This window comes from Ornithorhynchus anatinus, chromosome 1 (assembly GCF_004115215.2).
Source record: "Ornithorhynchus anatinus isolate Pmale09 chromosome 1, mOrnAna1.pri.v4, whole genome shotgun sequence".
NCBI classification, from domain to species: Eukaryota; Metazoa; Chordata; class Mammalia; order Monotremata; family Ornithorhynchidae; genus Ornithorhynchus; species Ornithorhynchus anatinus.
Window position 1 is genome coordinate 149,202,406 of NC_041728.1, and position 27,914 is coordinate 149,230,319.

General features: G+C 47.8%; 1 protein-coding gene across 1 annotated transcript in view; it reads right to left on the minus strand.

Moving 5' to 3' along the window:
• The window catches only part of SGPP2 (sphingosine-1-phosphate phosphatase 2), a 179,451-nt gene that overhangs the window by 17,608 nt on the left and 133,929 nt on the right, over window positions 1–27,914 (minus strand). The window contains exons 3-4 of the mRNA XM_029068172.1: window positions 20,891–21,070; window positions 12,774–12,863 (exon numbers count right to left, since the gene is read on the minus strand). Of these exons, the coding sequence (XP_028924005.1) occupies window positions 12,774–12,863; window positions 20,891–21,070 (270 nt within the window). The remainder of the gene's footprint in view (window positions 1–12,773; window positions 12,864–20,890; window positions 21,071–27,914) is intronic.

Sequence of the window (27,914 nt, forward strand, 5' to 3'; positions counted from 1 at the left end):
TTAGCTGCGGAGAGGTAAGGGGGGGGGTGGCAGAGGGAGTAGAGGGAGAAGAGGAGCTCAGTCTGGGAAGGCCTCTCGGAGGAGGTGAGTTTTAAGTAGGGTTTTGAAGAGGGGAAGAGAATGAGTTTGGCGGAGGTGAGAAGGGAGGGCATTCCGGGACTGCGGGAGGACGTGGCCCGGGGGTCGACGGCGTGATGGGCGAGACCGAGGGACGGTGAGGTAGGAAGGGGCAAGGTGATGTAGAGCCTCGAAGCCTAGAGTGAGGAGTTTTTGTTTGGAGCGGAGGTGGATAGGCAACCATTGGAGGTGTTTAAGAAGGGGAGTGACACGCCCAGATCGTTTCTGCAGAAAGATGAGCCGGGCAGCGGAGTGAAGGATAGACCGGAGCGGGGCGAGAGCTGAGGAAGGGAGGTCAGAGAGAAGGCTGACACAGTAGTCTAGCCGGGATATAACGAGAGCCCGTAGCGGTAAGATAGCCGTCTGGGTGGAGAGGAAAGGGCGGATCTTGGCGATATCGTAGAGGTGAAACCGGCAGGTCTCGGTAACGGATAGGATGCGTGGGGTGAACGAGAGAGACGAGTCAAGGATGACACCGAGACTGCGGGCCCGAGAGACAGGAAGGATGGTCGTGCCATCCACGGTGATAGAGAAGTCTGGGAGAGGACCGGGTTTGGGAGGGTGGGACAACCTGATCACCTTGTATCCCCCAGCGCTTAGAACAGTGCTTTGCACATAGTAAGCGCTTAACAAATATCACTATTTATTTATTTATTTATTTAATCCCTCTTCCCCCACTTGCCTGCTGTGTGGTCTTAGGCAAGACACTCTGCTTCTCTTCAATCCCTGTTCTCCCTCCTACTTAGGCTGTGAGCCTCATGTGGGACACGGACTATGTAACCTGATAAACTCGTATGTGCCCCAGTGCTTAGAACAGTGCTTGACACAGAGTAAGAGCTTAATAAATACCATAAAACAAAAACAAACAAAAATAAACCATCCCAGGACGACAGCGTACAGGTCGCCACATCTCGGGGGACGAGGGGTTATAGGCCCTATCTAGTCTGCTCCTCCACAATCCCTTCCTGAACAATCAGTGGTATTTACTGAGCACTTACCAGGTGCAGAGCACTGTACTAAGTGCTTGGGAGTATACAACAGAGTAGGTAGTCACATTCCCTAACCATAAAAGCCCGTCAATGGGCAGGGATTGTCTCTATCTGTTGCCGGAAGTACATTCCAAGTGCTTAGTACAGTGATCTGCACATAGTAAGCGCTCAATAAATACCATTGAATGAATGAATGAATAAGCAGCACACGATAAAACTTCTGACAAATTCCAGGGGAGAAAAAATCCTTAAGGTTTGTGTCCAGCTTTGCTCCAACTGCTTAGGTCCAGTCTCTTGATACTTTGGAAAGCAAAATCGTCTTTAAAATTTTCATTAAAAAATAAAGTTGAAAAATCCGAGAGGTGAAACTGAATGGCAATGGGTAGCGAGTAATGTCTTCTAAGTCACTGACTCTGGTCTGTAGCTTTACCGACTGCTACTGTGGTAAAATGAGCGTAGCATTCAGCACTTAGAACAGTGCTTGGCACATAGTAAGTGTGAAACAAATACCATAATTATTATTATAATCCAACTTCCCCAGATGGATGCACCAAACACATTCTGAACAAATGAAATGCAAAAAGGAGAGGGGAAAAAACAGGAAAACCACATAAGCTTTCAATTCACATGGTAAATACCAAGACAAAATATTGTTAATAAATAAGTGATGTTTGAAATGCAAATTTGAAGACACTGAAAATATCTGATGTATAAGCACGTGACTGGAACCATAGCTTTCTCATTATTAGGAAAAACGGAAATCCGAAATCTTGCCTTTTTTTCCAGATCAATTTTAAATTGATTCTTCATCTCTTTTTACCACTGTTCACAAAGAAATCAAAAATTGGATATGAGCTGGACTTTTTAGAAGACCGCAATCAAATGGACCCTCCTCAGGGTCGCACCTTAAGAGTTTCCAGTACTTTATCAGTCTTGACTAAGGGAGGGAAAGTCAAGCAGAGGCCTACCCATTCCATTTTTAGCTTGGCCAGTGGCTAGCAAGTGGAGGGCAACCTACTACAAGTCAAAACCCAACTGTGCTGGGCAGCAACGGCATGGGAGAGAGTCGAGGGCAGAGATTCAGGTTTACCGCACGGAAGAAGGCAACGATGAACCACTTGAGTATTTTTACCAAGAAAATCATATGGCTATGCAACCAGAACGATCGCAGATGGAGACGGGGCATTCTGGGAGAGATGTGTTCAAGGAATCGCTATAGGTCAGAGTCGACTTAGCGTGACAAGAATCAAATGGAAATGGCAGTGAGATGACATCTTTAGTTTTACTTCATTTTTGTATTTGCATTTTGTATCTGGGATTCGGTCTCTCACAGGAAAAGGATATATTTAGCCTTCAGGAGGCAGCACTGACTACCATAAAAAGTATTTGACTAAAAGTTGGGGAAGGGGAACTGGATTCAATTTCAATTAATTGGAGAAGCAGCACAGCCTAGAGGATAGAGTACAGGCCTGGGTGTCCGAAGGACCTGGGTTCTAGTCCAGGCTCTGCCACTTGTCTGCTGTGTGACCTTGGGCAAGTCACTTAACTTCTCTGTGCCTCGTAAAATGGGGATTAAGACTGTGAGCCCCGTGAGGGACAGCGATCGTGTCCAACCCTATCACCTTGTATCTACCTGGGAAGATACAAGAAAGAAACGCTGGGAAGCAGCGTGGCTCAGCGGAAAGAGCACGGGCTTGGGAGTCAGAGGTCACGGGTTCTAATCCTGATTCTGCCCCATGTCAGCTGTGGGGCTTTGGGCAAGTCACTTCACTTCTCTAGGGCTCAGTTCCCTCATCGGTAAAATGGGGATGAAGTCTGTGAGCCCTACGTGGGACACCCTGATTACCTTGTACTACCCCAGCCCTTAGAACAGTGATTTGCACACAGTAAGTGCTTAACAAATGCCATCATTATTATTTTTACCCCAAAGCTTAAAACAGGGCCTGGCACATAGTAAGCACTTAACGAATACTACTTAAATTAAAAAAAAACAACCAAAAAACCCAAAAAAACAAAAAAGAAATTGCTTGGCAGAGACCAGTTTGGCCTAGCCAGGCCTCTGATTCCTCATCAGTGACAATACCATAAAGCCATTAATGTGAGTGAAATGTTTTGCTGCATTCCAAAACGAGGGGTCCATTTAACTATAAGATTAAGCATTATTCAAAAAGCAGATGGATGGGAAAGAAGAGAAGGTCAGTAATCCAGGGCATTGGCTTTGGTAGGCTACTTACTGCATTATGGGCTACTTAAGGCATTTATTGTTGCAGAGAGCTCAAAGTCACAGAAGGGATCTGATTAAAATAATACTGCCATTACCGGGGTAGGAGATGATACATGCACTAGATGGCAAACGTCCAAATTACTACGCCTCTCACTCAGAAGAAAATCTAAGGGCTGCCTGAAATATCTATAGCCAGAGGTCCACCGTGGTGAGTCGTCGGGTTGTTGGGTATCTTAATTCCTCTTAGTATCCAGATGAAATACCTGGGAAGGCGAGGAAGGAAGGAGGAGAGAATGGACAGTGGGAAGCGAGGAGGGGAGGGGAGAGCTAAACTGATAAAGAACTTCCCCTTAGTGTCCAGGTAAAATCCCTGGGTCAGTAAGAACAGAAGGAGAGGAGAAAGAACAGTGCGAAGGAAGGAAGGAGGGGAGATCTGGATTGAAAAAGTACTTCTCCATTATGTTTCTGCTTTCAAACATGCTCACGTCTCCCCGTCCTAAAAAAAACCCCTCCCTTGACCCCACGGCTTCCTTTGGTTATTGCTCCATCTCTCTCAACAGTCCTCTCCAAACTCCTTGAGTGAGTTGTCTACACTCGCGGTTTCAAGTTCCTCTCCTCCATTCTCTTCTGGACCCCCTCCAATCTGGCTTCCATCTCCTTCACTCCACAGAAACTGCCCCCTCAAAGGTCACAAATGAGCTCCTTCTTGCCAGCTCCAACGGACTCTACTCCTTCCTAATCCTCCTCAACCTCTCGGCTGCCTAGGACACTGTCGACCGGCCCCTTCTCCTGAAAACATTATCCAACCTTAGCTTCACTGACACTGTCCTCTATTGGTTCTCCTCCTATCTCTCTGGCCACTCATTCTCGGTCTCTTTCACATGCTCCTGCTCTGCCTCGCACCCCCTAACTGTGGGAGTCCCTCAAAGCTCAGTTCTGGGTCCCCTTCTAGTCCCCATCTACACCCGCTGCCTTGGAGAACTCATTTACTCCCATGACTTCAACTACACCTCTATAAAAATAAATAAATGTTGGTATTTGTTAAGCGCTTACTATGTGCCGAGCACTGTTCTAAGCGCTGGGGTAGACAGGGGAATCAGGTTGTCCCACTTGGGGCTCACAATCTTAATCCCCATTTTACGGATGAGGTAACTGAGGCACCGAGAGGTTAAGTGACTTGCCCAAATTCACACAGCTGACAAGTGGCCGAGCCGGGATTTGAACCCATGACCTCTGACTCCAAAGCCCGTGCTCCTTCCACTGAGCCACGCTGCTTCTATGTAGGTGACATTCCCAAATCTACATCTCTAGCCCTTCTCTCTCTCCCTCTCTGCAGTCTTGCATTTCCTCCTGCCTTCTTGGATGTCCTGCTTACACCTCCAACTTAACATGTCCAAAAGAGAACTCCTTATCTTCCCACCCAAACCCTGTCCTCCCCTCGATTTTCCCACCATTACAGACAGCACCACCATCCTTCTTGTGTCTCAAGTCCAGAACCTTGGTGATAGCCTTGACTCCTCTCTCTCATTCAACCCACACATTCAATCCGTCTCTAAATCCCGTCAGTTCAGCCTTCACGACATCACTAAAATCCATCCTTTCCTATCCATCCAAATTGCTACCACTTTAATCCAAGCACTTATCCTCTCCCACTTTGATCGGCCTCCTTGCTGATCTCCCTGATTCTTGCCTCTCCCCACTCCGGGCCATATGTCACTCTGCTGCCCAGATCATTTTTCTATAAAAATGTTTACTCCATGTGTCTCCACAGCCTCAAGAGCCTTCAGGGGTTGCCCATCCACTTCTGCCTCCAACAGACACTCCTTATCATAGGCTTTAAAGCACACAACCACCTTGCCCCTTCCTACCTCACCTCGCTGCTCTCCTATTACAAACGAGCCCGCCCGCTTTCCTCCTCTAATGCCAATTTACTCACTGCATATCGATCTCATCTATTTCACGGCCGACCTCTCACCCACGTCATGCCTCTGGCCTGGGACATCCTCCCTCTTCATATCCTACAATTACTGTCCCCGCTTTCAAAGCATTATTAAAGGCATGTCTTCTCTAAGAGGCCTCCCCTGACTAAGCCCTCCTTTCCTCTTTTCCCCCTCCCATTCATTCATTCATTCATTCAGTAGTATTTAGTGAGCGCTTGCTATGTGCAGAGCACTGTACTAAGCGCTTGGAATGTACAATTCGGCAACAGATAGAGAAAATCCCTGCCCATTGACGGGCTTACAGTCTAATCGGGGGAGACAGACAAAAACCATAGCAATAAATAGAATCAAGGGGATGTACATCTCATTAAAACAATAGCAGTCAATAGAATCAAGGGGGTGTACATCTCATTAACAAAATAAATAGGGTAATAAAAATATATACAAATGAGCGGACAAGCACAGTGCTGAGGGGACGGGAAGGGAGAGGGGGAGGAGCAGAGGGCAAGGGGGGGAAAAGGGGGTTTAGCGGAGGGGAGGTGAGGGGGGGCAGAGAGGCAGCAGAGGCAGCAGAGGGAAAAGGAGAAGCTGAGTCTGGGAAGGTCTCTTGGAGGACGTGAGCTCTCAGTAATAATAATAATGTTGGTATTTGTTAAGCGCTTACTATGTGCAGAGCACTGTTCTAAACGCTGGGGGAGATACAGGGTAATCAGGTTGTCCCACGTGAGGCTCACAGTTAATCCTCATTTTGCAGATGAGGTAACTGAGGCACAGAGAAGTTTAGTGACTCGCCCACAGTCACACAGCTGAAAAGTGGCGGAGCCGGGATTCGAACTCATGACCTCTGACTCTCAAACCCGGGCTCTTTCCACTGAGCCACGCTGCCTCTCTAGGGCTTTGAAGAGAGGAAGAGAGTTAGTTTGGCGGCGGTGAGGAGGGAGGGCATTCCGGGACAGCGGGAGGACGTGGGCCAGGGGTCGACGGCGGGACGGGCGAGACCGGGGGACGGTGAGGAGGTGGGCGGCGGAGGAGCGGAGCGCGCGGGGTGGGCGGTGGAAAGAGAGAAGGGAGGAGAGGTAGGAAGGAGTAAGGGGATGGAGAGCCTGGAAGCCCAGAGTGAGGAGTTTCTGTTTGGAGCGGAGGTCGATAGGCAACCACTGGAGGCTTTTAAGAAGGGGAGTGACAGGCCCAGAGCGTTTCTGCAGAAAGATGAGCCGGGCAGCGGAATGAACAATAGACCGGAGCGGGGAGAGACAGGAGGAAGGGAGATCGGAGAGGAGGTTGACACAATAATCCAGCCGGGATATTATGAGAACCTGTGCCCCTTCCGCATCACCCCTCCTTCTGCCCCACAGCATTATGTACATATCTGTCATTTATTTATTTATATTAATGTCTGTCTCCCCCTCTGGGCTGTGAGCTTCTTGAGGGCAGGGAACGTACCTTCCAACTCTGTTCTATTGTATTCTTGCAAGCAAGAATCAGGGAGCTCTCTCAAGTGCTCTTAGTACGGTGCTCTGTGGAAAGAGCACGGGCTTGGGAGTCAGAGGTCATGAGTTCAAATCCTGCCTCTCCCACTTGTCAGCTGTGTGACTGTGGGCAAGTCACTTCACTTCTCTGGGCCTCAGTTACCTCATCTGTAAAATGGGGATTAACTGTGAGCCTCACGCGGGACAACCTGAATCCCCTGTATCTAACCCAGCGCTTAGAACAGTGCTCTGCACACAGTAAGCGCTTAACAAATACCAACATTATTATTATTATAGTAAATGCTTAATAAAAACAATAGATTGACTGATTACCAACTCTGTTCTACTGCACTCTCACAAGGGCTTAATACAGTGCTCCATACATCCTGAGTACTCAATACGATCGACTGATGAGTTGAGTCGATCGACTGATGAATCGATTGCATAGGTGAATTAGCGTTGACCCATGACACTATTTGCAGGTGTGACTGGGAGGGTGACCGTGGGCAAATGGTCTCTCTCTGGCTATCATTGCTCTCCTCTCCTCTCCAAAACTCTTCGAGGAAGAGAAGCAGCGTGGCTCAGTGGAAAGAGCCCGGGCTTTGGAGTCCCGGGTCACGAGTTCGAATCCCAGCCCTGCCACTCGTCAGCCGTGTGACTGTGGGCAAGTCACTTCACTTCTCTGTGCCTCGGTTACCTCTTCTATAAAATGGGGATGAAGACTGCGAGCCCACGTGGGACAACCTGATTCCCCTGTGTCTACCCCAGCGCTTAGAACAGTGCTCTGCACACAGTAAGCGCTTAACAAATACGAACATTATTATTCAAGGGGCCTGAAAACAAGGAGAAGAGGAGCTGTCCACAAATCAGACCTCTGCTGCTCAAAGAGGGATTCTCTATTTGGGGAAGCTGTCTTCTTCAACTGAAGAGTAGGGGTGGAGAATAGGATTGTTCACCACTTTCCAGTACCCGAAGAAGCAAATGAACTCATCTGGTGATTTACGCTGTGAAGCAACACGAACTTTTTTGTTGTTATTCCACATAGGAGTTGGGCAAAAGTTGGAACATTAAACAGTCTGGGGGGGGGGGAGATGTGTACACCGCCTCCTCTTTCCCCACTCCCCCGACGTCAGCAAGCAGCCGTTTGCCAAGAGATTGATGTAAGGGGTTTTAAACCTCTAGGAGAGGACAACAAAAATGTTACACTCTTTAGGCCGAAGAATTCTGTACAGATGGCAGATACTCTGGCGTCTGAGAAGCCATTTCAATGTTCTCCGATTCCAACCAAAACGAAAGCAAAGCTTATAAAAAAAAAAGCAAGTGATTAATCTAAATAACTGTATAATTATCTACAGACGCAATAAAATTTTTCTGTGGTCTTCCATAAAACATCAGGACAACTTTTCAACGAATTCAAGATTTAAGCAACTGGGTGAATTATTCGCTAAATGAATAAAATCTAGCAGAAAAATAAAAGTGCCGCCCTATTTTAATGTTTATACGATAGGATATTTTTTGCAAAGTATTCAGAAATCACTAGAGGTTCCGCACACAGTGATCTACTTAAATAACAGTGGTCTTACTGCTAACTTTTAGGGGGTGGGTAGGACGAGCACATAAGAAATGGAAGGAAGGAACATCATGAAAGCTAGGAAAAAACAGGAAAGTACCACTTAAAACGTTGGCTTGTGCCCTACTTCCACTGCGGATAAACAACCAAAATTCAGTTCCTTCTGCCCACTGCGGCCCAAATCCTATCCATTAGCGACTAGTCAGGGCGTCCGATGTCTTTCCCCGGGCTGTCTGCTGCCACAGAACGTCTATTGTTTTAAAACCAGGAAGGAAGGTAGAGTCACGGGGAGAAAAATCCATTAGTGCAGTGGATTAGAAAATTCCCGCCTGCTGTCCGTCCCTCAAGGGTTAAAGAAGAAAGGGCCCTCCCTAATGTGTCCTTGGAGGACTGTGGTCAATCGTTGAGGCTCTAAACTTTCACCCTCCTCGGGATCTCTCAAAAAAGAAAGCCTGGGGCATTTTGCCGGGTGTTCACCCCTCTAGGATTAGGGGTGAGGATGGGAAAGGGTCAGGGCCACAGCCACTGGAGTGAGCAGAGGGGAGAAGACTGGGACTCTCAGGTTGTCTCCATGGGAGTAAGTAATAATAATAATAATGATACTTAAGGTATTTGTCGATTAGACTGTGAGCCCGTCAAAGGGCAGGGACTGTCTCTATCTGTTACTGATTTGTACATTCCAAGTGCTTAGTTCAGTGCTCTGCGCATAGTAAGCGCTCAATAAATACTATTGAATGAATGTTAAGTGATTACTGTGTGCCAAGCACTGCTCTAAGCGCTGGGATAGATACAAGGTAATCAGGCTGCCCCGCGTGGGGCTCACAGTCTTAATCGCCATTTTACAGATGAGGTAACTGAGGCACAGAGAAGTTGAGTGGTTTGCCCGAGGTCACACAGCAGAGAAATGATGTAGAGGGGAGCAGGCTAGGAACCCACTCCCCAGACTGCCGTCCGTGGAGTGAGAAGGGAGGAACAGGCCGAGAGCCCAACCGCTGCCCCGACAGCCGGGGGAGAGCGGCAGGAAACAGGACGGGGGGCTGCACCTGACTGTGGGGAGTAGTGGAATGGAGTACAGTATGGGGGAGAAGGTGAAGGAAGGAAGGGACCGTAGCCTCTCAAGGGCAGAGACCGCGGCTTCTATACTCCCCCAAGCGCTTCTGGCAGTGTCCGCCGTTGACTGAAGCAGAGAACTTCTAGCCAGTCGGCTCCAGCTCCCGGCTGGGTGGAGGGGAAGGCGGCGTCGGGCTCGGATCGGAGTGTCCCGTTCTGGTCCGGTCCCCTCTGGCCGCCGAGCAGCTCGCCGGGCCCAGGAGTCGGATTCGGGATCCCTCCCGATGGCAGGCCATGACTATGGCAGCTCCTGCCTCAGCCCATGGAGTCAGGAATGTGGGGAGCCCAGGCCCAAGGTGGCCTGATTGTGCCCGTGGCCAGGTCAGAGGCCGAAGGGAACCCGGGAGGGCACAGGCGGCCACTCTTCCACCGTCCTTCCGTCACGGTGTCCTCTCCCTCCCCCCGCCCCGTCCGTTTCTTCCCTCCCGGCCGGTCCGCAGCCGCCCGAGAATCCCGTCACCAGGATTCAGCGGAGGGAATCCCGCTCCCTCCATCTACCGTCCCCAACCCTCCTCCCCGATTCAAAGTAGAGCAAGGTGAGGAATTGGGAGCGCGTCCTCATGTACACGTGCTACACATACGTTGAATTAGTTCTGCGGTAGCCATAGAGTGCACTCCGGGAAAGTGGGGATTTTGCGGTCCTCGGCAGTCGGGTGGGGGTCGGGGGAGGAGGAACGTAGCCTAGATCTGTGCAATCTCCTTGACACACGTGTCCTCGACACAGCCGTGGCATGCAACGAGTGTTTAATATTATTTAAAAATGTAATGCTATGTATCTCGAGTCATACAGGGAAATATCGGTTAAGAGTTACTTAATTCACCTCCAACTGAGTAAAAACATTCGTAATAACAGATCATAGACGTGGCCCAGTCATCCTCCCTGAACACCCCTCACCGAGCACAGGACAGGATCCATTTCCCAGGTTTCGGCTTTCCACGTGGAATAGAGAACCGGAATTCTGCTCTTTGGTACAACTGACTTCTGGCCCACAAAGAGCATCGGGATTGAACTCTCTGAGACGCAAGGAGAATGGACCCACCAGGAAGCTGTGAGCAGGGAAAGTGGGAACTGTGTGTCCTGGAGTAATAATAATAGTAATTGTGGCATTTGTTAAGTGTTTACAATGTGCCAGGCACTGGGGTGGGGTCTTGCCTTATGCTGTGGAGTCGTCTATGACCCGTAGAGACTCCGTGGACATATCTTTCCCCGAATGCCCTGCTCTCCATCTGCAATCATTCTGGCAGTGGATGGCTACAAGCAAATTGGGTTGGACACAATCCCTGTCCCGTGTGGGGCTCAGTCTCAATTCCCATTTTAGAGATGGGGTAACTGAAGCCCAGAGAGGTGAGGGTCACACACCAGATAAGTGGCAGAGACGGTGAGCTTCGGACGCCCAGGCCGGTGCTCTATCCACTACGCCATGGGCTCTGCTCTCCTTGGACTGACAGTGTTTTTTTTCTGGGCACTAGAGCCCAGCATAGGTTGGCTCTAAGAAACACAGGTCACGAATGGGCCGGTCCACCCAATCCCACTTCCAACCTACCTATTCCAGCTGAGAGTGAAGCGTAAGGGAGGAGCTGAGTACACGGGCGAGTCTCGGTGCGGTCTGGGATTTCAAGTCTCCGGACAGCACCACGTACGAGCCGCCCTCCCCCACAGACATGGCACTACTTCTACCTGGTACGAGTCAGTAGCCTGAGCACCACCTGAATCTAGCCAGAACGGGCCGCGTACACATACGCGGGACTCATTTCCAGTTCTCACTCGGCACCTTCCTCAGGTCACGGACATCGTTCCCTCAGTGGCACGAAGTGGTTGACAGTATTTATTCCACGATACCGATCTGATCGCTCAAGGTATTCGCATTTTCTCAACGTTGTCGGTGTTACTTGATAAAAACATTACAGGGCAGGATAGTGTTGGCATAACGGGTTTGGTGTCATATAAATATGGGAGAATTTATCAGAGAAATCTCTGGAAAACGATGGAGGACTTCCCACGGTATTTATTCTTTAGCTTTCCAAGAATGAAAGATCATAAATGGACAAGGATGATAATGATAATAATAATTGTGGTATTTGTTAAGTGCTTACTATGTGTCAGGCACTGTACTAAGTGCTGGGATGGATACAAGCCAATTGGATTGGACACAGTCCCTGTCCCGCACGGGGCTCACGGTCTAAATCTTCATTTCTAGATGAGGGAACTGAGGCACAGAGATGTTAACTGACTCGCCCAGGGTCACACATCAAACAAGTGGGAGGGTCAGGATTAGAACCCAGGTCCTTTCGACTCCCAGGCCTGTGTTCTATCCACAAGGCCAGGCTGCTTCTCTATGGAATTCTACCTAATTGGTAGTGCCCGTTATAAACTGCCCCTGTGTTCTACCCTTGGCCACTCTAGATGCAGGACAGTGGTATAAATATATTTATGCCAGATTTCATCAGGTAACTCCAACCTAATTCCATGCTTAAACTCAATATGGCCACTTGAAGGTCACCTCTTCCTTTCGAATGGCAGGAGTGTGACAAAACCCCTCTTGTCTCATCTCCCCCTCTAAACTGTATCTCCCCATCTAGACCTTAAGCTCGTTGTGGACAGGGAACACGACTGCCAACTCTGTTGTGCCGTCCAAGCGCTCAGTACGGTGCTCTGCACTCAGTAAGCGCTCAATAAATACCACTGAAACTGTGAATATGTCCTTCCTCTGGTTTGGCCAAGTGGGGCCCCCCCCGCCCATCTTTATCCCAGACGGTTACTATTATTACCACTCTTACTACTATTATCGTATTTGTGAAGTGCTCGCTCTGTGTCTATGGCACATAGTAAGCGCTCAATAAATACTATTGAACGAATGAATGTCTATCACTGTTCTAAGCGTTGGGGTAGATACAAATTATTCAGGTTGGACACAGACCCTGCCACATGGGATTCACCGTTAGCCACCAAGCAGTGTGGCCTAATGAGCAGAGCCTGGGCCTGAGAGTTAGAAGGGCCTTGGTTCTAATCCCTGCTCCGCCACTTGCCCTCTGTGTGACCTTGGGCAAGTTACTTCACCTCTCCGTGGCTCAGTTCCCTCGTCTGTAAAATGGGGATTAGAACCCCATGTGGGACATGGACTGTGTCCAACCCGATTAGCTTATATCTACCCCATGGTTTAGTACAGTACCCGGCACACGGTAAGTGCTTGATAACAAATACCAGTTTTTTTTAAAAAAGAAAAAACGAGCTCACAGCCTAGAGGGAGCCGAGGGCCAAAATACAGCCACGTGGGGCCAAGGGGAGGAGGCTGACGACGCTGGCCTAGGAGCAAATAGGAGCGATCAACTTGTGAAAAGACGGCAAATCCTTACCAGGACCGTATGCATTCCAGTATAAAGTCGGCTGAGAGATACCAGCGTGGAAAACAAAACGGCTGCCATCACTCCCACCTCGAAGGGGTACTGAGGAAGAAGAAGAAGAAGGAGAAAATGAACACGGCACGGCATTCCGCGCTCTCCATTCTATGTTGTTTCCATCCATCGGTGGCTGGATCCAGTGGGAGGGAAGATCCCAATATCCCCACGCCTTTTTTCTCCTGCCACCAGTGTTGGAAACGATCAAGTGGCAGGGAGGGGACGTCAGTGGGGCTGGGGGATAGAGGTCGTCGGGAGACAAGGGATGAACTTGTTTTCCACCAGTGGGCAGACGAGACAATGAGCTCCACGGTCCAAGACCCTCTAGTTGTTACGGTGGTCGAGCTTTCGGAAAACAGACGTAATTTCCACTTCCACCATTACTGCAGCGTGGCTCAGTGGAAAGAGCATGGGCAGGGGAGTTGGAGACCATGAGTTCAAATCCCGGCTCTGCCGCCTGTCAGCTGTGTGACTTTGGACTTAGAGAAGCAGCGTGGCTCGGTGGAAAGAGCACGGGCTTTGGAGTCGGGGCTCATGAGTTCGAATCCCAGCTCTGCCACTTGTCGGCTGTGTGACTGTGGGCAAGCCACTTCACTTCTCTGTGCCTCAGTTCCCTCATCTGTAAAATGGGGATGAAGACTGTGAGCCCCACGTGGGACAACCTGATTCCCCTATGTCTACCCCAGCGCTTAGAACAGTGCTCGGCACATAGTAAGCGCTTAACAAATACCAACAAATACCAACATTATTACTTTGGGTAAGTCACTTCACTTCTCTGTGCCTCAGTTCCCTCATCTGTAAAATGGGCAATAAGACTGTGAGCCTCACGTGGGACAACCTGATAATAATAATTATAATGTTGGTATTCGTTAAGCGCTTACTATGTGCAGAGCACTGTTCTAAGCGCTGGGGGAGATACAAGGTGATCAGGGTGTCCCACATAGGGCTCACAGGCTTCATCCCCATTTTACAGATGAGGGAACTGAGGCACAGAGAAGTGAAGTGACTTGTAACCTCCCCAGCACATAGAGCAGTGCTTGGCACATAGTAAGCGCTTAACAAATGCCATCATTATTGTTGCAGCGTGGCTCAGTGGAAAGAGCACGGGCTTAGGAGTCAGAGGTCACGGGTTCTAATCCCGGCTCCGCCACTTGTCAGCTGTGCCAGTCGCTTCACTTCTCTGGGCCTCAGTCCCCTTCTCTGTAAAATGGGGATGAAGACCGAGAGCCTCACGTGGGACAACCCGGTGACCCTGCATCTACCCCAGGGCTTAGAGCAGTGCTCGGCACGTAGTAAGCGCTTAACGAATACCAGCATTATTATTATTATTCCTGGGAATGTTTCACTGAGGGTTGCACATGGATTTCAGACGGCAGTGGCTACGCGGCCAACAGTAGCTTCCCGGCATCTTACGGTGCGCACGCACACGAACACATCGTTGTCCTCCGGCATCTTGGGGAATGGCGGGATTGGGAAAACACGTCTGTGGGATAGCTGAGGAACTGGGCTGCCCAGCAGGGGGAACCACAGAATCAGCCAAAGGGCTCAGTAAAGTCCAACCAGGAGCTCGAAAAGTCCGCAAAACCGAGAGGAAGTCTACTGATCACATTAGGACATGACCTGTCGCTGAAATTCACCCCTTCCCGGGCCCGGACTGAAGCCGTTGGCTAATTAGAGCAGCAGAGAGTTTAGGAAGATACCCCAGGGGAGTGGCACCCCTCAGGTGTCCGTCTGTTGTACGCCGAACTCTCCCAACCGCCTAGTACAGTGCTTTGTACACAGTAAACGCTCAATAAATACGATTGAAAGAATGAATGAATTCCTTCAGGACCAAATGGTGAAGGGGTTTCTGGTTTTCTGCGTTGTAAGATGCCAGGGGACACAAGCAAACGCACACATACACACCCCGGAAATGCGGGATCTACTAATGAATAGTATGGACTGAATGTCTACTATGTGCAGAGCACTGTCCCGAGCGCTTAGGCCAATATAGTTATGATTCCGTCCTTTATCTAGAGTCGCCGAGGGTAAAACTCAAAAATACCGGAAACAGAAACACATGCGAAGCAACGTGGCTCAGTGGAAAGAGCCCGGGCTTGGGAGTCAGAGGTCATGGGTTCCAATCCCGGCTCTGCCCCTTGTCAGCTGGGTGGCTGTGGGCAAGGTACTTCACTTCTCTGGGCCTCAGTTCCCTCATCTGTAAAATGGGGATGAAGACCGTGAGCCTCACGAGGGACAACCTGATTACCTGATGACCCTGTATCTACCCCAGCGCTTAGAACAGTGCTGTGCACATAGTAAGCGCTTACTTAACAAATACCAACATTATTATTATGTGACGTCCCATATGTTACGCCAAGCATGGGATACATAGTGATAGTATCGTGGCAATGGGGGAATATATCAAATTTGCCCAAACTTAAAGTGTTCATTTGATGGGATCCCTAATCCCCCCACCCCTGCTACTTACTCCAGAGTTGTTGAATTTCCCTGTCGGTGTCTAACCCCCTGTCCGATGTATTTATAATATCAGATGACTTTATAACTGACATTTCCCTTCAGCACCCATCCTCCCTCCTCAGAGACATCCTGTCACCGAGTTCTGTAGCTTGGAAGACGTGTCGATGAGGGAGTCAGAGGATGTGGGTTCTAATCCCGGCTCTGCCGCTTGTCTGCTGGGTGACCTTGGGCAAGTCAGTTCACTTCTCTGTGCCTCGGGTACCTCATCTGTAGAATGGGGATTAAGCCTGGGAGCCCCCCACAGGACAACCTGATTACCTTGGATCGATCCCAGTGCTTAGAACAGTGTTTCGCACACAGTAAGCACTTACTACTATAATAATAACAATAATAAGTACCAGGTTGGGAGCTGCAAGTAGAGCCCGAAAACCTCAGTGCAAATGGACATAAAGAGGGAGTCGTTCATTCATTCAATCATATTGAGAGCTTACTGTGTGCACAGCACTGTACTAAGCACTTGGAAAGCACGTTACACCAATAGAGAGAGACAATCCCTGCCCACAGCGGGCACAGAGTCTAGAGGGATCAGAAGGATGAAATCAATCACAAACTACTCTAATAATTACGAAAAATAATTTCTAAATAAATTACTAACTCCTTTATAAAAGGAGTTGCTTTGTAGCGAATAATTCAGTTCCATTCCAACTAAGAAATGGAGTCCGCAACACTTGACGGAGAGGTCCACCCATGTCCTCATTCTCAAATCTTCCCTCTCCCTCTCCCTTCCAGCCTTGTAGCCAGGAGGAGGAGGAGAATAGGTAGGGTGCCTATATTTAGCACCAGGCAGAACTAGCAGTCTCTGTCTTATGACGGCGAGTCGTTTCCGACCCATAGCGACATCACGACACATCTCTCCCGGAACGCCCCGCTCTCCGTCTGCAATCGTTCTGGTCGTGGATCCAGAGGATTTTCATGGTAAAAATCCGGAAGTGGTTTACCATTGCCGCCTTCTGCGCAGTAAACTCGAGTCTCCTCCCTCGACTCTCTCCCAGGCCGCCGCTGCCTAGAACAGGGCTGAGTTTTGACTTGTAGCAGATTGCCTTCCACTGGCTAGCCACTGCCCAAGCTAGGAATGGAAAGGATAAGCCACTGCTTGACTCTCCCTCCCGTCCGAGCCTGGTAGAGGACTGGAAACTCTCCAGGTATGACCCTCAGAGGGGCAAATTAGCAGTAGGGAGCCTAAATTTGATACGGGAACATACTTGGGTCTACTTCTTGAAAGAATTGAATACGGTTCTATACATAATTGGCATTAGAAGATAAACATGATCTGAGCAAGGAGTCTAAAAGCCATTCTGGGCATCAGTGTATTCTTAAAATAGGGCTGTCGTACATCATTCATTTCTAGAGGCAATCCATTTTAAACCATTCATTTCGAGATTGAGTATATTTCCGGGAATAGCACAGGATTTTAACAGAGACTATATTACAGAGGTGATAATGATTCATTCATTCAATAGTATTTATTGAGTGCTTACTATGTCCAGAGCACTGTACTAAGAGCTTCAATGTACAATTCGGCAACAGATAGAGACAATCCCCGCTCAATGACGGGCTCACAGTCTAATCGGGGGAGACAGCAGAGCAAAACAGAACAAAACAAAAACAAGACAACATTATCACGATAAACAGAATCACAGGGATGTACACCTCATTAACAAAATAAATAGGGTAATAAATAATATATACAAATGAGCAGTGCTGAGGGGAGGGGAAGGGGGAGGAGCAGAGGGTGGGGTGGGGAGGGGAGGAGGAGCAGAGGGAAAGGGGGCTCAGCTGAGGGGCGGGGAAGGGGAAAGGGAGGAAGAGCAGAGGGAAAAGGGGAGGTTCAGTCTGGGAAGGCCTCCTGGAGGAGGTGAGCTCTCAGTAGGGCTTTGAAGAGGGGAAGAGAGTCTGGCGGAGGTGAAGAGGGAGGGCATTCCAGGACAGCGGGAGGATGTGGGCCAGGGGTCGACGGCGGAATAGGCGTGAACAGGGGATGGTGAGGAGGTAAGCGGCAGAGGAGCGGAGTGTTCGGGGTGGGCAGTTGAAAGCGAGACTGGAGGTGAAGTAGGAGGGGGCAAGGGGATGGAGAGCTTTGAAGCCAAGAGGGAGGAGTTTTTGTTTCATGCGGAGGTTGACAGGCAACCACTGGAGGTTATTCAGGAGGGGAGTGACATGCCCAGAGTGTTTCTGTAGGAAGATGATCCAGGCAGCAGAATGAAAAATAGACTGGAGTCGGGAGAGACAGGAAGAAGGGAGATCAGAGAGAAGGCTGACACCAATAATCCAGCCAGGATATTATGAGAGCTTGTACCGGCACGATAGCCGTTTGGATGGAGGGGAAAGGGCGGATCTTGGCGATACTGTAAAGGTGAAACTGGCAGGTGTTGGTGACGGATTGGATGTGGGGGGTGAATGAGAGAGCCCAGTCAAGGACGACACCAAGGTTGTGGGCTTGAGAGACGGGAAGGATGGTCGTACCATCCACAGTGACGGGGAAGTCAGGAAGAGGACAGGGTTTGGGAGGGAAGATAAGGAGCTCAGTTTTGGACATGTTGAGTTATAGGTGGCGGGCAGACATCCAGGTGGAGACGTCCTGAAGGCAGGAGGAGAGGAGATGTAGATTTGGGTGCCATCTGCGTAGAGATGACAGTTGAAGCCGTGGGAGCGAATGAGTGAGGGTAGATGGAGAACAGAAGAGGACCAAGAACTGACCCTTGAGGAACCCCAACAGTTAGAGGATGGGAGGGGGAGGAGGAGCTCGCGAAGGAGACGGAGAATGAACGGCCAGAAAGATAAGAGGAGAACCGGGAGAGGACAGAGTCTGTGAAACCAAGGTGAGATAAGGTGTGGAGGAGAAGGGGAGGGTCGAACAGCGTCAAAGGCAGCTGAGAGGTCGAGGTGGATTAGGATAGAGTAGGAGCCATTGGATTTGGCAAGAAGGAGGTTCTGAGTGAACTCTGAGAGAGCATTCTCAGTGGAGTGGAGGGGACGGAAGCCAGTTTGGAGGGGGTCCAGGAGAGAGCTGGAGTTGAAGAATTCAAGGCAGCGAGTCCAGACGACTCGTTAATGATCATGATGGTGGTATTTGTTAAGCGCTTACTATATGCTAGGCACTGTTCTAATTTCTGGGATAGATATAAGATAATCGGGCTGGACACAGGTCACTGTCCCAAATAGGGCTCACAGCCTTAATCCCCATTTTATAGATGAGGGAACCAAGGCACAGAGAATAAGAATAATAATGCTGGTATTTGTTAAGCGCTTACTATGTGCAGAACTCTGTTCTACGCGCTGAGGTAGATACAGGGTAATCAAGTTGTCCCCCGTGAGGCTCACAGTTAATCCCCATTGTACAGATGAGGGAATTTAGGCCCAGAGAAGTGAAGTGACTTGCCCACAGTCACACAGCTGACAAGTGGCGGAGCTGGGATTCGAACCCAGGACCTCTGACTCCCAAGCTCGGGCTCTTTCCACTGAGCCACGCTGCTTCCCGAGAAGTCAAGCAACTCGGCCAAGGTCATAGAGCAGACAAGTGGTTTAGAACCCATGACCTTCTGACTCCCAGGCCCGTGCTCTAGCCATTAGGCCACGCTGCTTCGAATGGTCAAGAGGTCCTGAACGTTAGACAAATATTCTTTCGAAGAGAAGAGTTAGAGTGGGGGCTTTGTTTTGTCCTTCCGAATGTCGTTCTCAAGTCCACAGAGGGGACTTGAAATAGTCAAGTGTGCCAGAAGAAGAGCTGAGATGGAAAAGTCCTTCCGCCACTCCCCAGCTGCGCAAAGCCTTACAACTTTCACGTAAGGCTTTCCGGGAAGCATCGTGATCTAGGGGAAAGAACGCAGGCTTGGGAGTCAGAGGACGTGGATTCTAAACCCAGTTCCATCACTTGTCTTCTATGTGACCTTGGACAAGGGCACTTAGCTTTTCCATGCCTCAGTTACCCCATCTGTAAAATGGGGATTAAGACTGTGCACCCCAAGTGGGACAGGGACTGGGTCCAACCCGATTACCTTGTAATGACATTGGTATTTGTTAAGCGCTTACTATGTGCAGAGCACTCTTCTAAGCGCTGGGGTAGATACAGGGCAATCATGTTGTCCCAAGTGAGGCTCACAGTCTTAATCCCCATTTTACAGATGAGGTCACTGAGGCACAGAGAAGTGAAGTGACTTGCCCACAGTCACACAGCTGACAAGTGGCAGGACCTGGATTCGAACCCGTGACCTCTGACTCCCAAGCCCGTGCTCTTTCCACTGAGCCACGCTGCTTCACTCATTCATTCATTCATTCATTCATTCATTCAATAGTATTTATTGAGCGCTTACTATGTGCAGAGCACCGTACTAAGCACTTGGGATGAACAATTCGGCAACAGATAGACACGGTCCCTGCCGTTTGACGGGCTTACGGTCTAATCGGGGGAGACGTCCTCCCGCGGTCCCGGAACGCCCCCTCCCTCACCTCCGCCAAACTCATTCTCTTCCCCTCTTCAAAACCCTACTTAAAACTCACCTCCTCCGAGAGGCCTTCCCGGACTGAACTCCCCTTCTCCCTCTACTCCCCCTACCACCCCCCCTTCACCTATCCGCAGCTAAACCCTCTTTCCCCCCTTTTCCTCTGCTCCTCCCCCTCTCCCTTCCCCTCCCCTCAGCACTGTGCTCATTCGCTCAATTGAATATATTTTTATTACCCTATTTATTTTGTTAATGAGATGTGCATCACCTTGATTCTATTTATTGCTATTGTTTTAATGAGATGCTCAACCCCTTGATTCTATTTATTGCTATTGTTTTTGTCTGTCCGTCTCCCCCGATTAGACTGTAAGCCCGTCAGTATGCAGGGATTGTCTCTATCTGTTGCCGATTTGTACATTCCAAGCGCTTAGTACAGTGCTCTGCACATAGTAAGCACTCAATAAATACTATTGAATGAATGAATGAATGAATGAATGAATACTACTACTCCAAGTGCTGAAGAAGGTGAAAGATAGAACCTGTGGCTCAACCAACATCCAAACCCCTTTACTGTCATTAGATCTCACTGCAAGTGACTCAAACATCCTCAGTGACTCTGCTACAGTAGAATAATAACAATAATGATGATGATGGTATTTGTTAAGCGCTTACTATGTGCCAAGCACTGTCCCTGGGGTAGATTCAAGCTTTTCAGGTTGTCCCACGTGGGGTTCACAGTCTTAATCCCCATTTTACAGATGAGGGTGCTGAGACCCAGAGAAATGAAGTGACTTGTCCGAAGTCACACAGCTGACAAGTAGCGGAGCCGGGATTAGAACCACGACCTCCCGAGCCCGCGCTCTTTCCAATAAGCCACACTGCTTCTCTAAGCTCCTTGTGGGCAGGGAATAATGAGTCACTTCATTATTCTGTACCTTCTAAGCACTTAGTACAGTGCGCGTAATACAAGTGTATACTCAAAAAATGTTTCTCTTACAACTATTGAAGGGAATAAGAGGAAAATCTCGAACAAAAGTAATCATTCCAACTTTTTCCTCCCACCGATTCCCTAGTTGGGGTCAGGGATGAGGGAGCGTGGAACGGGTGGCTTCCTACCTTGTACCGGTTCATAGTGGAAATGAGTAACGTGAAAGATATGGCTGTCGCGGCCATGGTATGAGTAGATGGCATTCCATACTCAGCAATTACTCTCTTTTCTAGCTGCACGACCGGGGGGGAGAAGGGACGAGGCCACTTCAGGATATCCTTAGCGATCTGGCCGATGTACATGACCACCTGCAAAAATAAAACACTGAAATAAATTGAAAGCCTTTGATAAAATGAACACACCTTCTGATCAACGGTTTTATGCCTTTGCCTCTCTAGCAGGGAGAGAAAAGGCGGGAGAGTGAAAGAAAGAGAGAAATCGATCGTATTTATTGAGAGCTTACCGTGGGCAGAGCACTGTACTGAGCGTGCGGGAGAGTACAGTATAACAGAGTTGAGGGACTTGTTCCCTGCCTACTATGAAAGAGTGAGAAAAAAAAGTGAGAGAAAGAGAGAGAGAGAGTGTATTCTCCCTGCCAACCTCTCACCCGCGTCCTACCTCTGGCCTGGAAAGCTCTCCCTCTTCATGTCCGACTGACAATTAGCCTCCCCATTTTCAAAGCCGTACTGAGGGCACATCTCTTTCCTTAAGCCCTTATTTCCTCTTCTCTCACTCCCTTCCACATCACCCTGATCTGCTCCCTTTGTTCATCCCTCCCTTAGCCCCACAGCGCTTATGCACCGATCCGTAATTTATTCATTTATATTAATATGTTTCCCCTCTAGACTGTAAGCTCACTGTAGGCAGGGTATGTGTCTACCAACTCTGTTGAACTGTTATATTGTACTCTCCTAAGGCCTTAGTATAATGTTCTGCACACAGCAAGCGCTCAATAAATATAATTGATTGATTGATTACAGTCGGCTTATGTGACTTGTCTTCCATCCCCTTCATTGCTCCTGAGCATTTGCAGATCGGGAGAGAAGGATTCTACCGCCAGTTTGAAACCACAATTCCGTGTACAGTTTTTAAATAGCTGCTCTAGTTCCAATCCTTGAAGAAGCCTAGCTTCAATTTTCTGTTCCACAGAATATAAAATATTTGTGTTTTCCCTGAGGAAAGACAGGGAGGCAGGCAATAATGCACCGGGGCTCTGAACGAATAATACAAATGCCCTCCGTCCTGATTTAGGAAATTACATTTCTGGCTCCCCAGAATTTAATGGGACAGGGACTGTGTCCAATCTGCATATGCTGTATCTCACTCAGTGTGCAGTACAATATTCAAAGCATATTATCTGTGTTCTTTTCTTTGGAAGGCAGGATAGAATGAAGAATAGCATTTTTACAACTGCCTTTCCTTTCTTCAGGTACTTTTACAAATCTTTGAAATGAGAATGACTGGAGCAGTTACTCAAATCAAGTAATCAATCAATCAATGGTATTTATTAAGCGCTTTCTACATGCACAGCACTGTACTATAAGCACTTGGGAGAATACGAAACAGAGTTGGTAGACGCACTCCCCACCCAGAAGGCGCTTACAGTTCAGAGGGGGAGACAGGTGTTAAAATAAATTAGAGCTACATACATAAATCTTGTGGGGCTGAAGGTGGGGTGAATATCAGGTGCTTCCCTCGGAGAGGGAAGAATTCTGTTTACTTTGATTCCTTTAGGGTTGAAGTAAGTGTTCCTTAGAAGAACAGTGCTTGGCGCGTAGTAAGTGCTTAACAAAAACCATAAAAATAACAAATATCATTTTCTAGACAGGTTTCATTTTCTAGACTGGAAGCTCACTGTGGGCAGGGAACGCGTCCACAACTCTGTCGGACTGTACTCTCCCAAGTGCGGTGCTCTACACATACCGTTGATGATCACAGGCCCTTAACAGGCACGTCCTTCTCTTACTAAGGTTATTTCCACTGGCTTTTCCTCTTCAAAACTCTTTTTGGTCTTATTGCAGGGTGTACTGCTTTTGCAAATTACCGACAACTGGTATTTTGAAATCAACCTGGTCAGTCCCTAATTCTTTAGGATGTTCTGTGCATTTAGTGGCCTGAACCATTTAACCTATTTAATCCCCCATGAGTTTAGGGAATGCTTCCCCTTTACGTTACTGGGTCCCAGAGAGGCTGCATAACAAGCACCACATGTTTTTGTGTTCCTTGGAAGTTTACAGTGGGGTTATAAAACCACACCACCCTTGACTATGCACAGCAGGAGATGCCCCCGAGAGTACAAAACCTCAGTGAAAATTCTATAGCATTCCACAGCAACAGTTCTCCCAGGTCTTTGAAGCCTTCCCACATGCAGGTCTCTTTATGTCCACCACCACTTCGAGTAGCACGCAGCGATTTTTTCAAATGATGATCCTACCTTCTCCCAGAAACCAAAGGGAAAAATCAGGTATAATCTACCACTGTCCGAGATTTCATTATTATATTACCATTATTATGATTATTACATTTAAGCACTTACTATGTGCCAAATATTGTTCATCTATTCCTATTTATTGAGCGCTTACTGCGTGCGGAGCACGGTACTAAACGTTTGGCTGGGATAGGTACCAGCTAATCAGGTTGGACAAAGTCCCTGTCCCACGAGGGGCTCGGAATCAAAGTAGGAGGGAGAAGCAGCGTGGCTTAGTGGAAAGAGCACGGGTCTGGAAGTCAGAAGGCCTGGGTTCTAAACCCAGCTCTGCCAATTGTTGGCTGTGTGACCTTGGTCAAGTCACTTAACGTCTCTGTGCTTCAGTTTCCTCCACTGCAAAATGAGGATTAAATATCTGTTCTCCCTTCTAAACTGGGAGCCCCATGTGGGACAGGGACTGTGTCCAACCTAATTAACTTGTACCTCCCCCAGTTCTTACAGCAGTGCTTGACACATGGTAAACACTTCACAAATACCATTAAAACACAGGTACTGTTTCCCCATTTTGCAGTTGAGGAAACTGAGGCAGAGAAAAGTTAAGTGACTTGCCAGGGTCACATTCAGAGCAGGCAAGTGGCAGAGCAAAGATTAGGACCCAGGTCCTCTGTGAAGGAATAGCTTGGAAAAATAATTTTATGCTGTAATGGAAGTGTAAGCATTCATTCATTCATTCAATAGTATTTATTGAGCGCTTACTATGTGCAGAGCACTGTACTAAGCACTTGGAATGTACCAATCGGTAACAGATAGAGACAGTCCCTGCCCTTTGAAGCATTGATATTCAACATATGGAACTCAGAACCAACAGGAAAAAATTTAACTATCCTTGGTCCTCTCCTATTACAGCTCAGTCGCACACTTTGCTTCACACACTTTGCGCTTCTAACACCAACCTATTTACTGTTTCTCGATCTCATCTGTCTCGCCGTCAACCCCTTACCCTCTTTCCTGCCTGGAACTCCTCTTTTCGTATCCGACAGACCACCACTTTTGCCATCTCAAAGCCCTCCTAAAGTCATATCTCCTCCAGGAAACCTTCCCCGACAAATCCCTCGTCTCGCAACCCCATTTTCCCTCCCTTCTTCGTCAACGATACACGTAAGCCCATATCACGCGTAAGTCCAAAGCTTGTGAGAAGCAGCGTGTCTAAGTGGAAAAAACATGGTCCTGGGTGGGATTCAGAAGACCTGAGTTCTAACCCCAGCTCCACCACTTACCTGCTGGGTGACCACGGGGAAGTCAATTCACTTCTCTGGGCCTCAGTTCCCTCATCTGCAAAATGGGGAGTCAATGCTTGTTCTCCTCTCTATTTAGACTGCAAGCCCATGTGGAACCTGATTTCTTGTAACTAGCCCAGCACTTAGTACAGTGCTTCACACATATCAAGTGCTTAACAAATACAACAATTATTATTATCCAGTAAGCACTTTGAAATTCAGCCCACCTTCTCCTCCAGAGCAGTTATGCATATAACCTTCTACCCTGTTGCTTCCCCCATCTGTAGTTTATTTTAATGTCTGTGTCCCCTGCTACAGTGTAAACTCAATGAGGGCAGAGATCATTCATTCAATCGTATTTATTGAGCGCTTGCTGTGTGCAGAGCACCGTACTGAGCGCTTGGAAAGTACAATTCGGCAACAGAGACAATCCCTACTCAACAACTGGCTCATGAAAACAGAGCAAAACAAGTAGACGAGCATTTATAGCATCAATATAAATAAATAGAATTATAGATACATATCATTAATAAAATAAATAGAATACTAAATATGTACATTTATATTATTATTATTTAGAATAATAGATATGCACAAGTGCTGTGGGCTGGGGAGGGGGCTGGAGCAAGGGAGGGAAGTTTGTGTGATAACACTCTCACTCTCACTCCTACTTGCTTATTTAACTATAACCTGTTTACTCATCCTTGTTCATGGTCAATAAATACTGGACAACAATAGGTTTCTAAATAATGCCACTCTGCCATCGACATATTTCTCCAACATTCTTGTCATTTTAATGAGCTAGAGAGATAACAACATCCTCCTATTTAGGGAAAAGGCACTGAAGGGACTATATATTTATACACGCTATTTGTTAAGCGCGTACCATGTGTCAGACACTGTATTAAGCGCTGGGGCAGGTACAAGTCAAACAGGTTGGAAACAGTCCATATCCCACATGGGGCTCACGGTCTTAATCCCCATTTTTCAGATGAGGGAACTGAGGCACCAAGAAGTGAAGCGACTTGCCCAAGGTAACACAGCAGACAAGTTGCCAGAGGCAGGTCTGCTTTGAGGTGATATCACTTGATATGGAATTGGAAATAGAATCCCTTAAATTAGCCCAGTGACTTTATCCAAATCCAAACGAACAAGATATCATATTTACTTCCAGCTTCTTGAGGAGTAAATAAAAGGTTACTTTTGTAAGCAGAACTAGCTGCACGTAGCCAGCGTAGGAAGAAGAGACGATCAAAATGTGCTAAGGCTCGCACCAGGGAGAGACTTGCATCACTTTATCGCTCTCTGGGGTAGGGGAGAAGGAAGTGGGAGATGATTTATTGATGGCCTTGTCTTCACAGGACTCTTCTCCCCACACTGATATTAAGTCCAGTCTGTCTCCAATGAAGAAGAATATTGCAACAATTATTACTGCTAGTGAAATGATAAGGGACTTGGGAAATATAAGGTGTTCAGCGTGAGAATAGTTACTATAAAGGTCACAATACTGGAGGCTTTGTGAAACAGTGTCATTGTCATCCACGAAAATAGGTCGCTGCCCCTCTGAGCAATGAGCCTAGAATAGAAAGCAAACTAAGTGATGGGAGGTTACAGAAAGGGCAAGGTTTCTTGGAGAAGGGCCTTAAGACTCTGACAAATACACTCTATTGGAAAGTACAAGTAGCTTTGACACCTCCAAGTACTGACTTGGAAAAAAAAACCCACGAACAAGTAACTTGAAAATAGTTCTATCTTCCCTAAATTGGTAAGTTTCATCCTGCCTGTCCAAGACCAGGTTATGACAGTGTTTTAAATGTAACCTGGGCCACGTTCTAAATCTGTAAGGGGCAAAGAACGGCTCCCAGTTAAGAATCAGAAGCCCATTCTGAACCTGGCAGCATGTTATAATGGCCAAACTATTTCCAGATGATTTAACATTTGAGCTTGTCAAACCACTGAGACCTTGTGGGACTTTGATCATTAAGATAGCTGGAACACCCTGAGCCAAGGGCTCCTCATGGTGTTGCTGCTTGTTTGGAGTCCTGGCTAATAGAAAAGATATTTTCACCAACAGCTCTATCTCTCTTTCTTTCTTTCTTTCTTTCTTTCTTTCTTTCTTTCTTTCTTTCTTTCTTTCTTTCTTTCTTTCTTTCTTTCTTTCTTTCTTTCTTTCTTTCTTTCTTTCTTTCTTTCTTTCTTTCTTCCCTTCCTTTCTTTTTTCTTTCTCTCTCTCTCTCTTTCTCTTTCTTTTTTGTTGTCTCTCTCTCTTTCTTCTTTATGGTATTTAAGTGCTTACTTTCTTTCTTCCTTTCTTTCTCTCTCTCTCTTTCTCTCTCTCTCTCTTCCTCTTTCTTTTTTTTCTTTCTTTCGCTCTCTCTCTCTCTCTCTCTTTCTTCTTTATGGTATTTAAGTGCTTACTATGTGCCTGGCATTGTACTAAGCACAGGGAGGGATACAAGCAAATCGGGTTGGACAAGGTCCCTATCCCACTTGGGGCTCACAGTCTCAATCCCCCCATTTTCAGATGAGGTAACTAAGGCACAGAGAAGCGAAGTGACTTGACCAGGGTCACGCAATGGACAAGTGGCAAAGCCGGGATTAGAACCTGTGACCTTCTGACCGCCAGGTCCGTGCTCTACCCGTTATGCCATGCTGCTTCTCTACCAAGCCCCTCCTATCCTGATCCCCACTTCATCATCTTCCCCCTGTATTCCCACTTCCTCCGCCACGGAGCCCCACGTTCCTGCCAACCCTCCCTCAATGGCCACCCTCCTCAGGCTACCAAAGGACTGACGGATGACTTCCTTTCCCTGTCTGGCTGCCTACAGAATGAGCAGTGAGATGTACATCACCCTGATTCTATTTATTTGCTATTGTTTTAATGAGATGTTCTTCCCCTTGATTCTATTTATTGCCATTGTCTTTGTGTGTCCGTCTCCCCCGATTAGACTGTGAGCCCGTCAAAGGGCAGGGACCATCTCTGTTACCGATTTGTCCATTCCAAGCGCTTAGTACAGTGCTCTGCACATAGTAAGCGCTCAATAAATACTATTGAATGAATGAATAGTGGAAAGACGGGCCTGGGAGACGGAGGACCTGGGTTCTACTCCTGGCTCTGACATTTGTCTGCTGTGTGATCTTAACTAATCTGTGCCTTAGTTTCTTCATCTGTAAAATATCAGTCAATCAATCGCATTTATTGAGCACTTCCTGTGTGCAGAACACTGTACTAAGTCCTGGGGAGAGAACAATGCTACAATAAAGAACGACGCTACAATAAACAGACACATTCCCTGCCCACAATAAGTTTAAGGTCCCTGTTCTCCCTCCCCCTTAGACTATCATCTCCATGTGGGGACAGGGACGGTGTCCAACCTGAAGATATTATATCTACCCCAGTGCTTGGAACAGTGCCCGGCACATAGTGAGCACTTAACAAATATCATT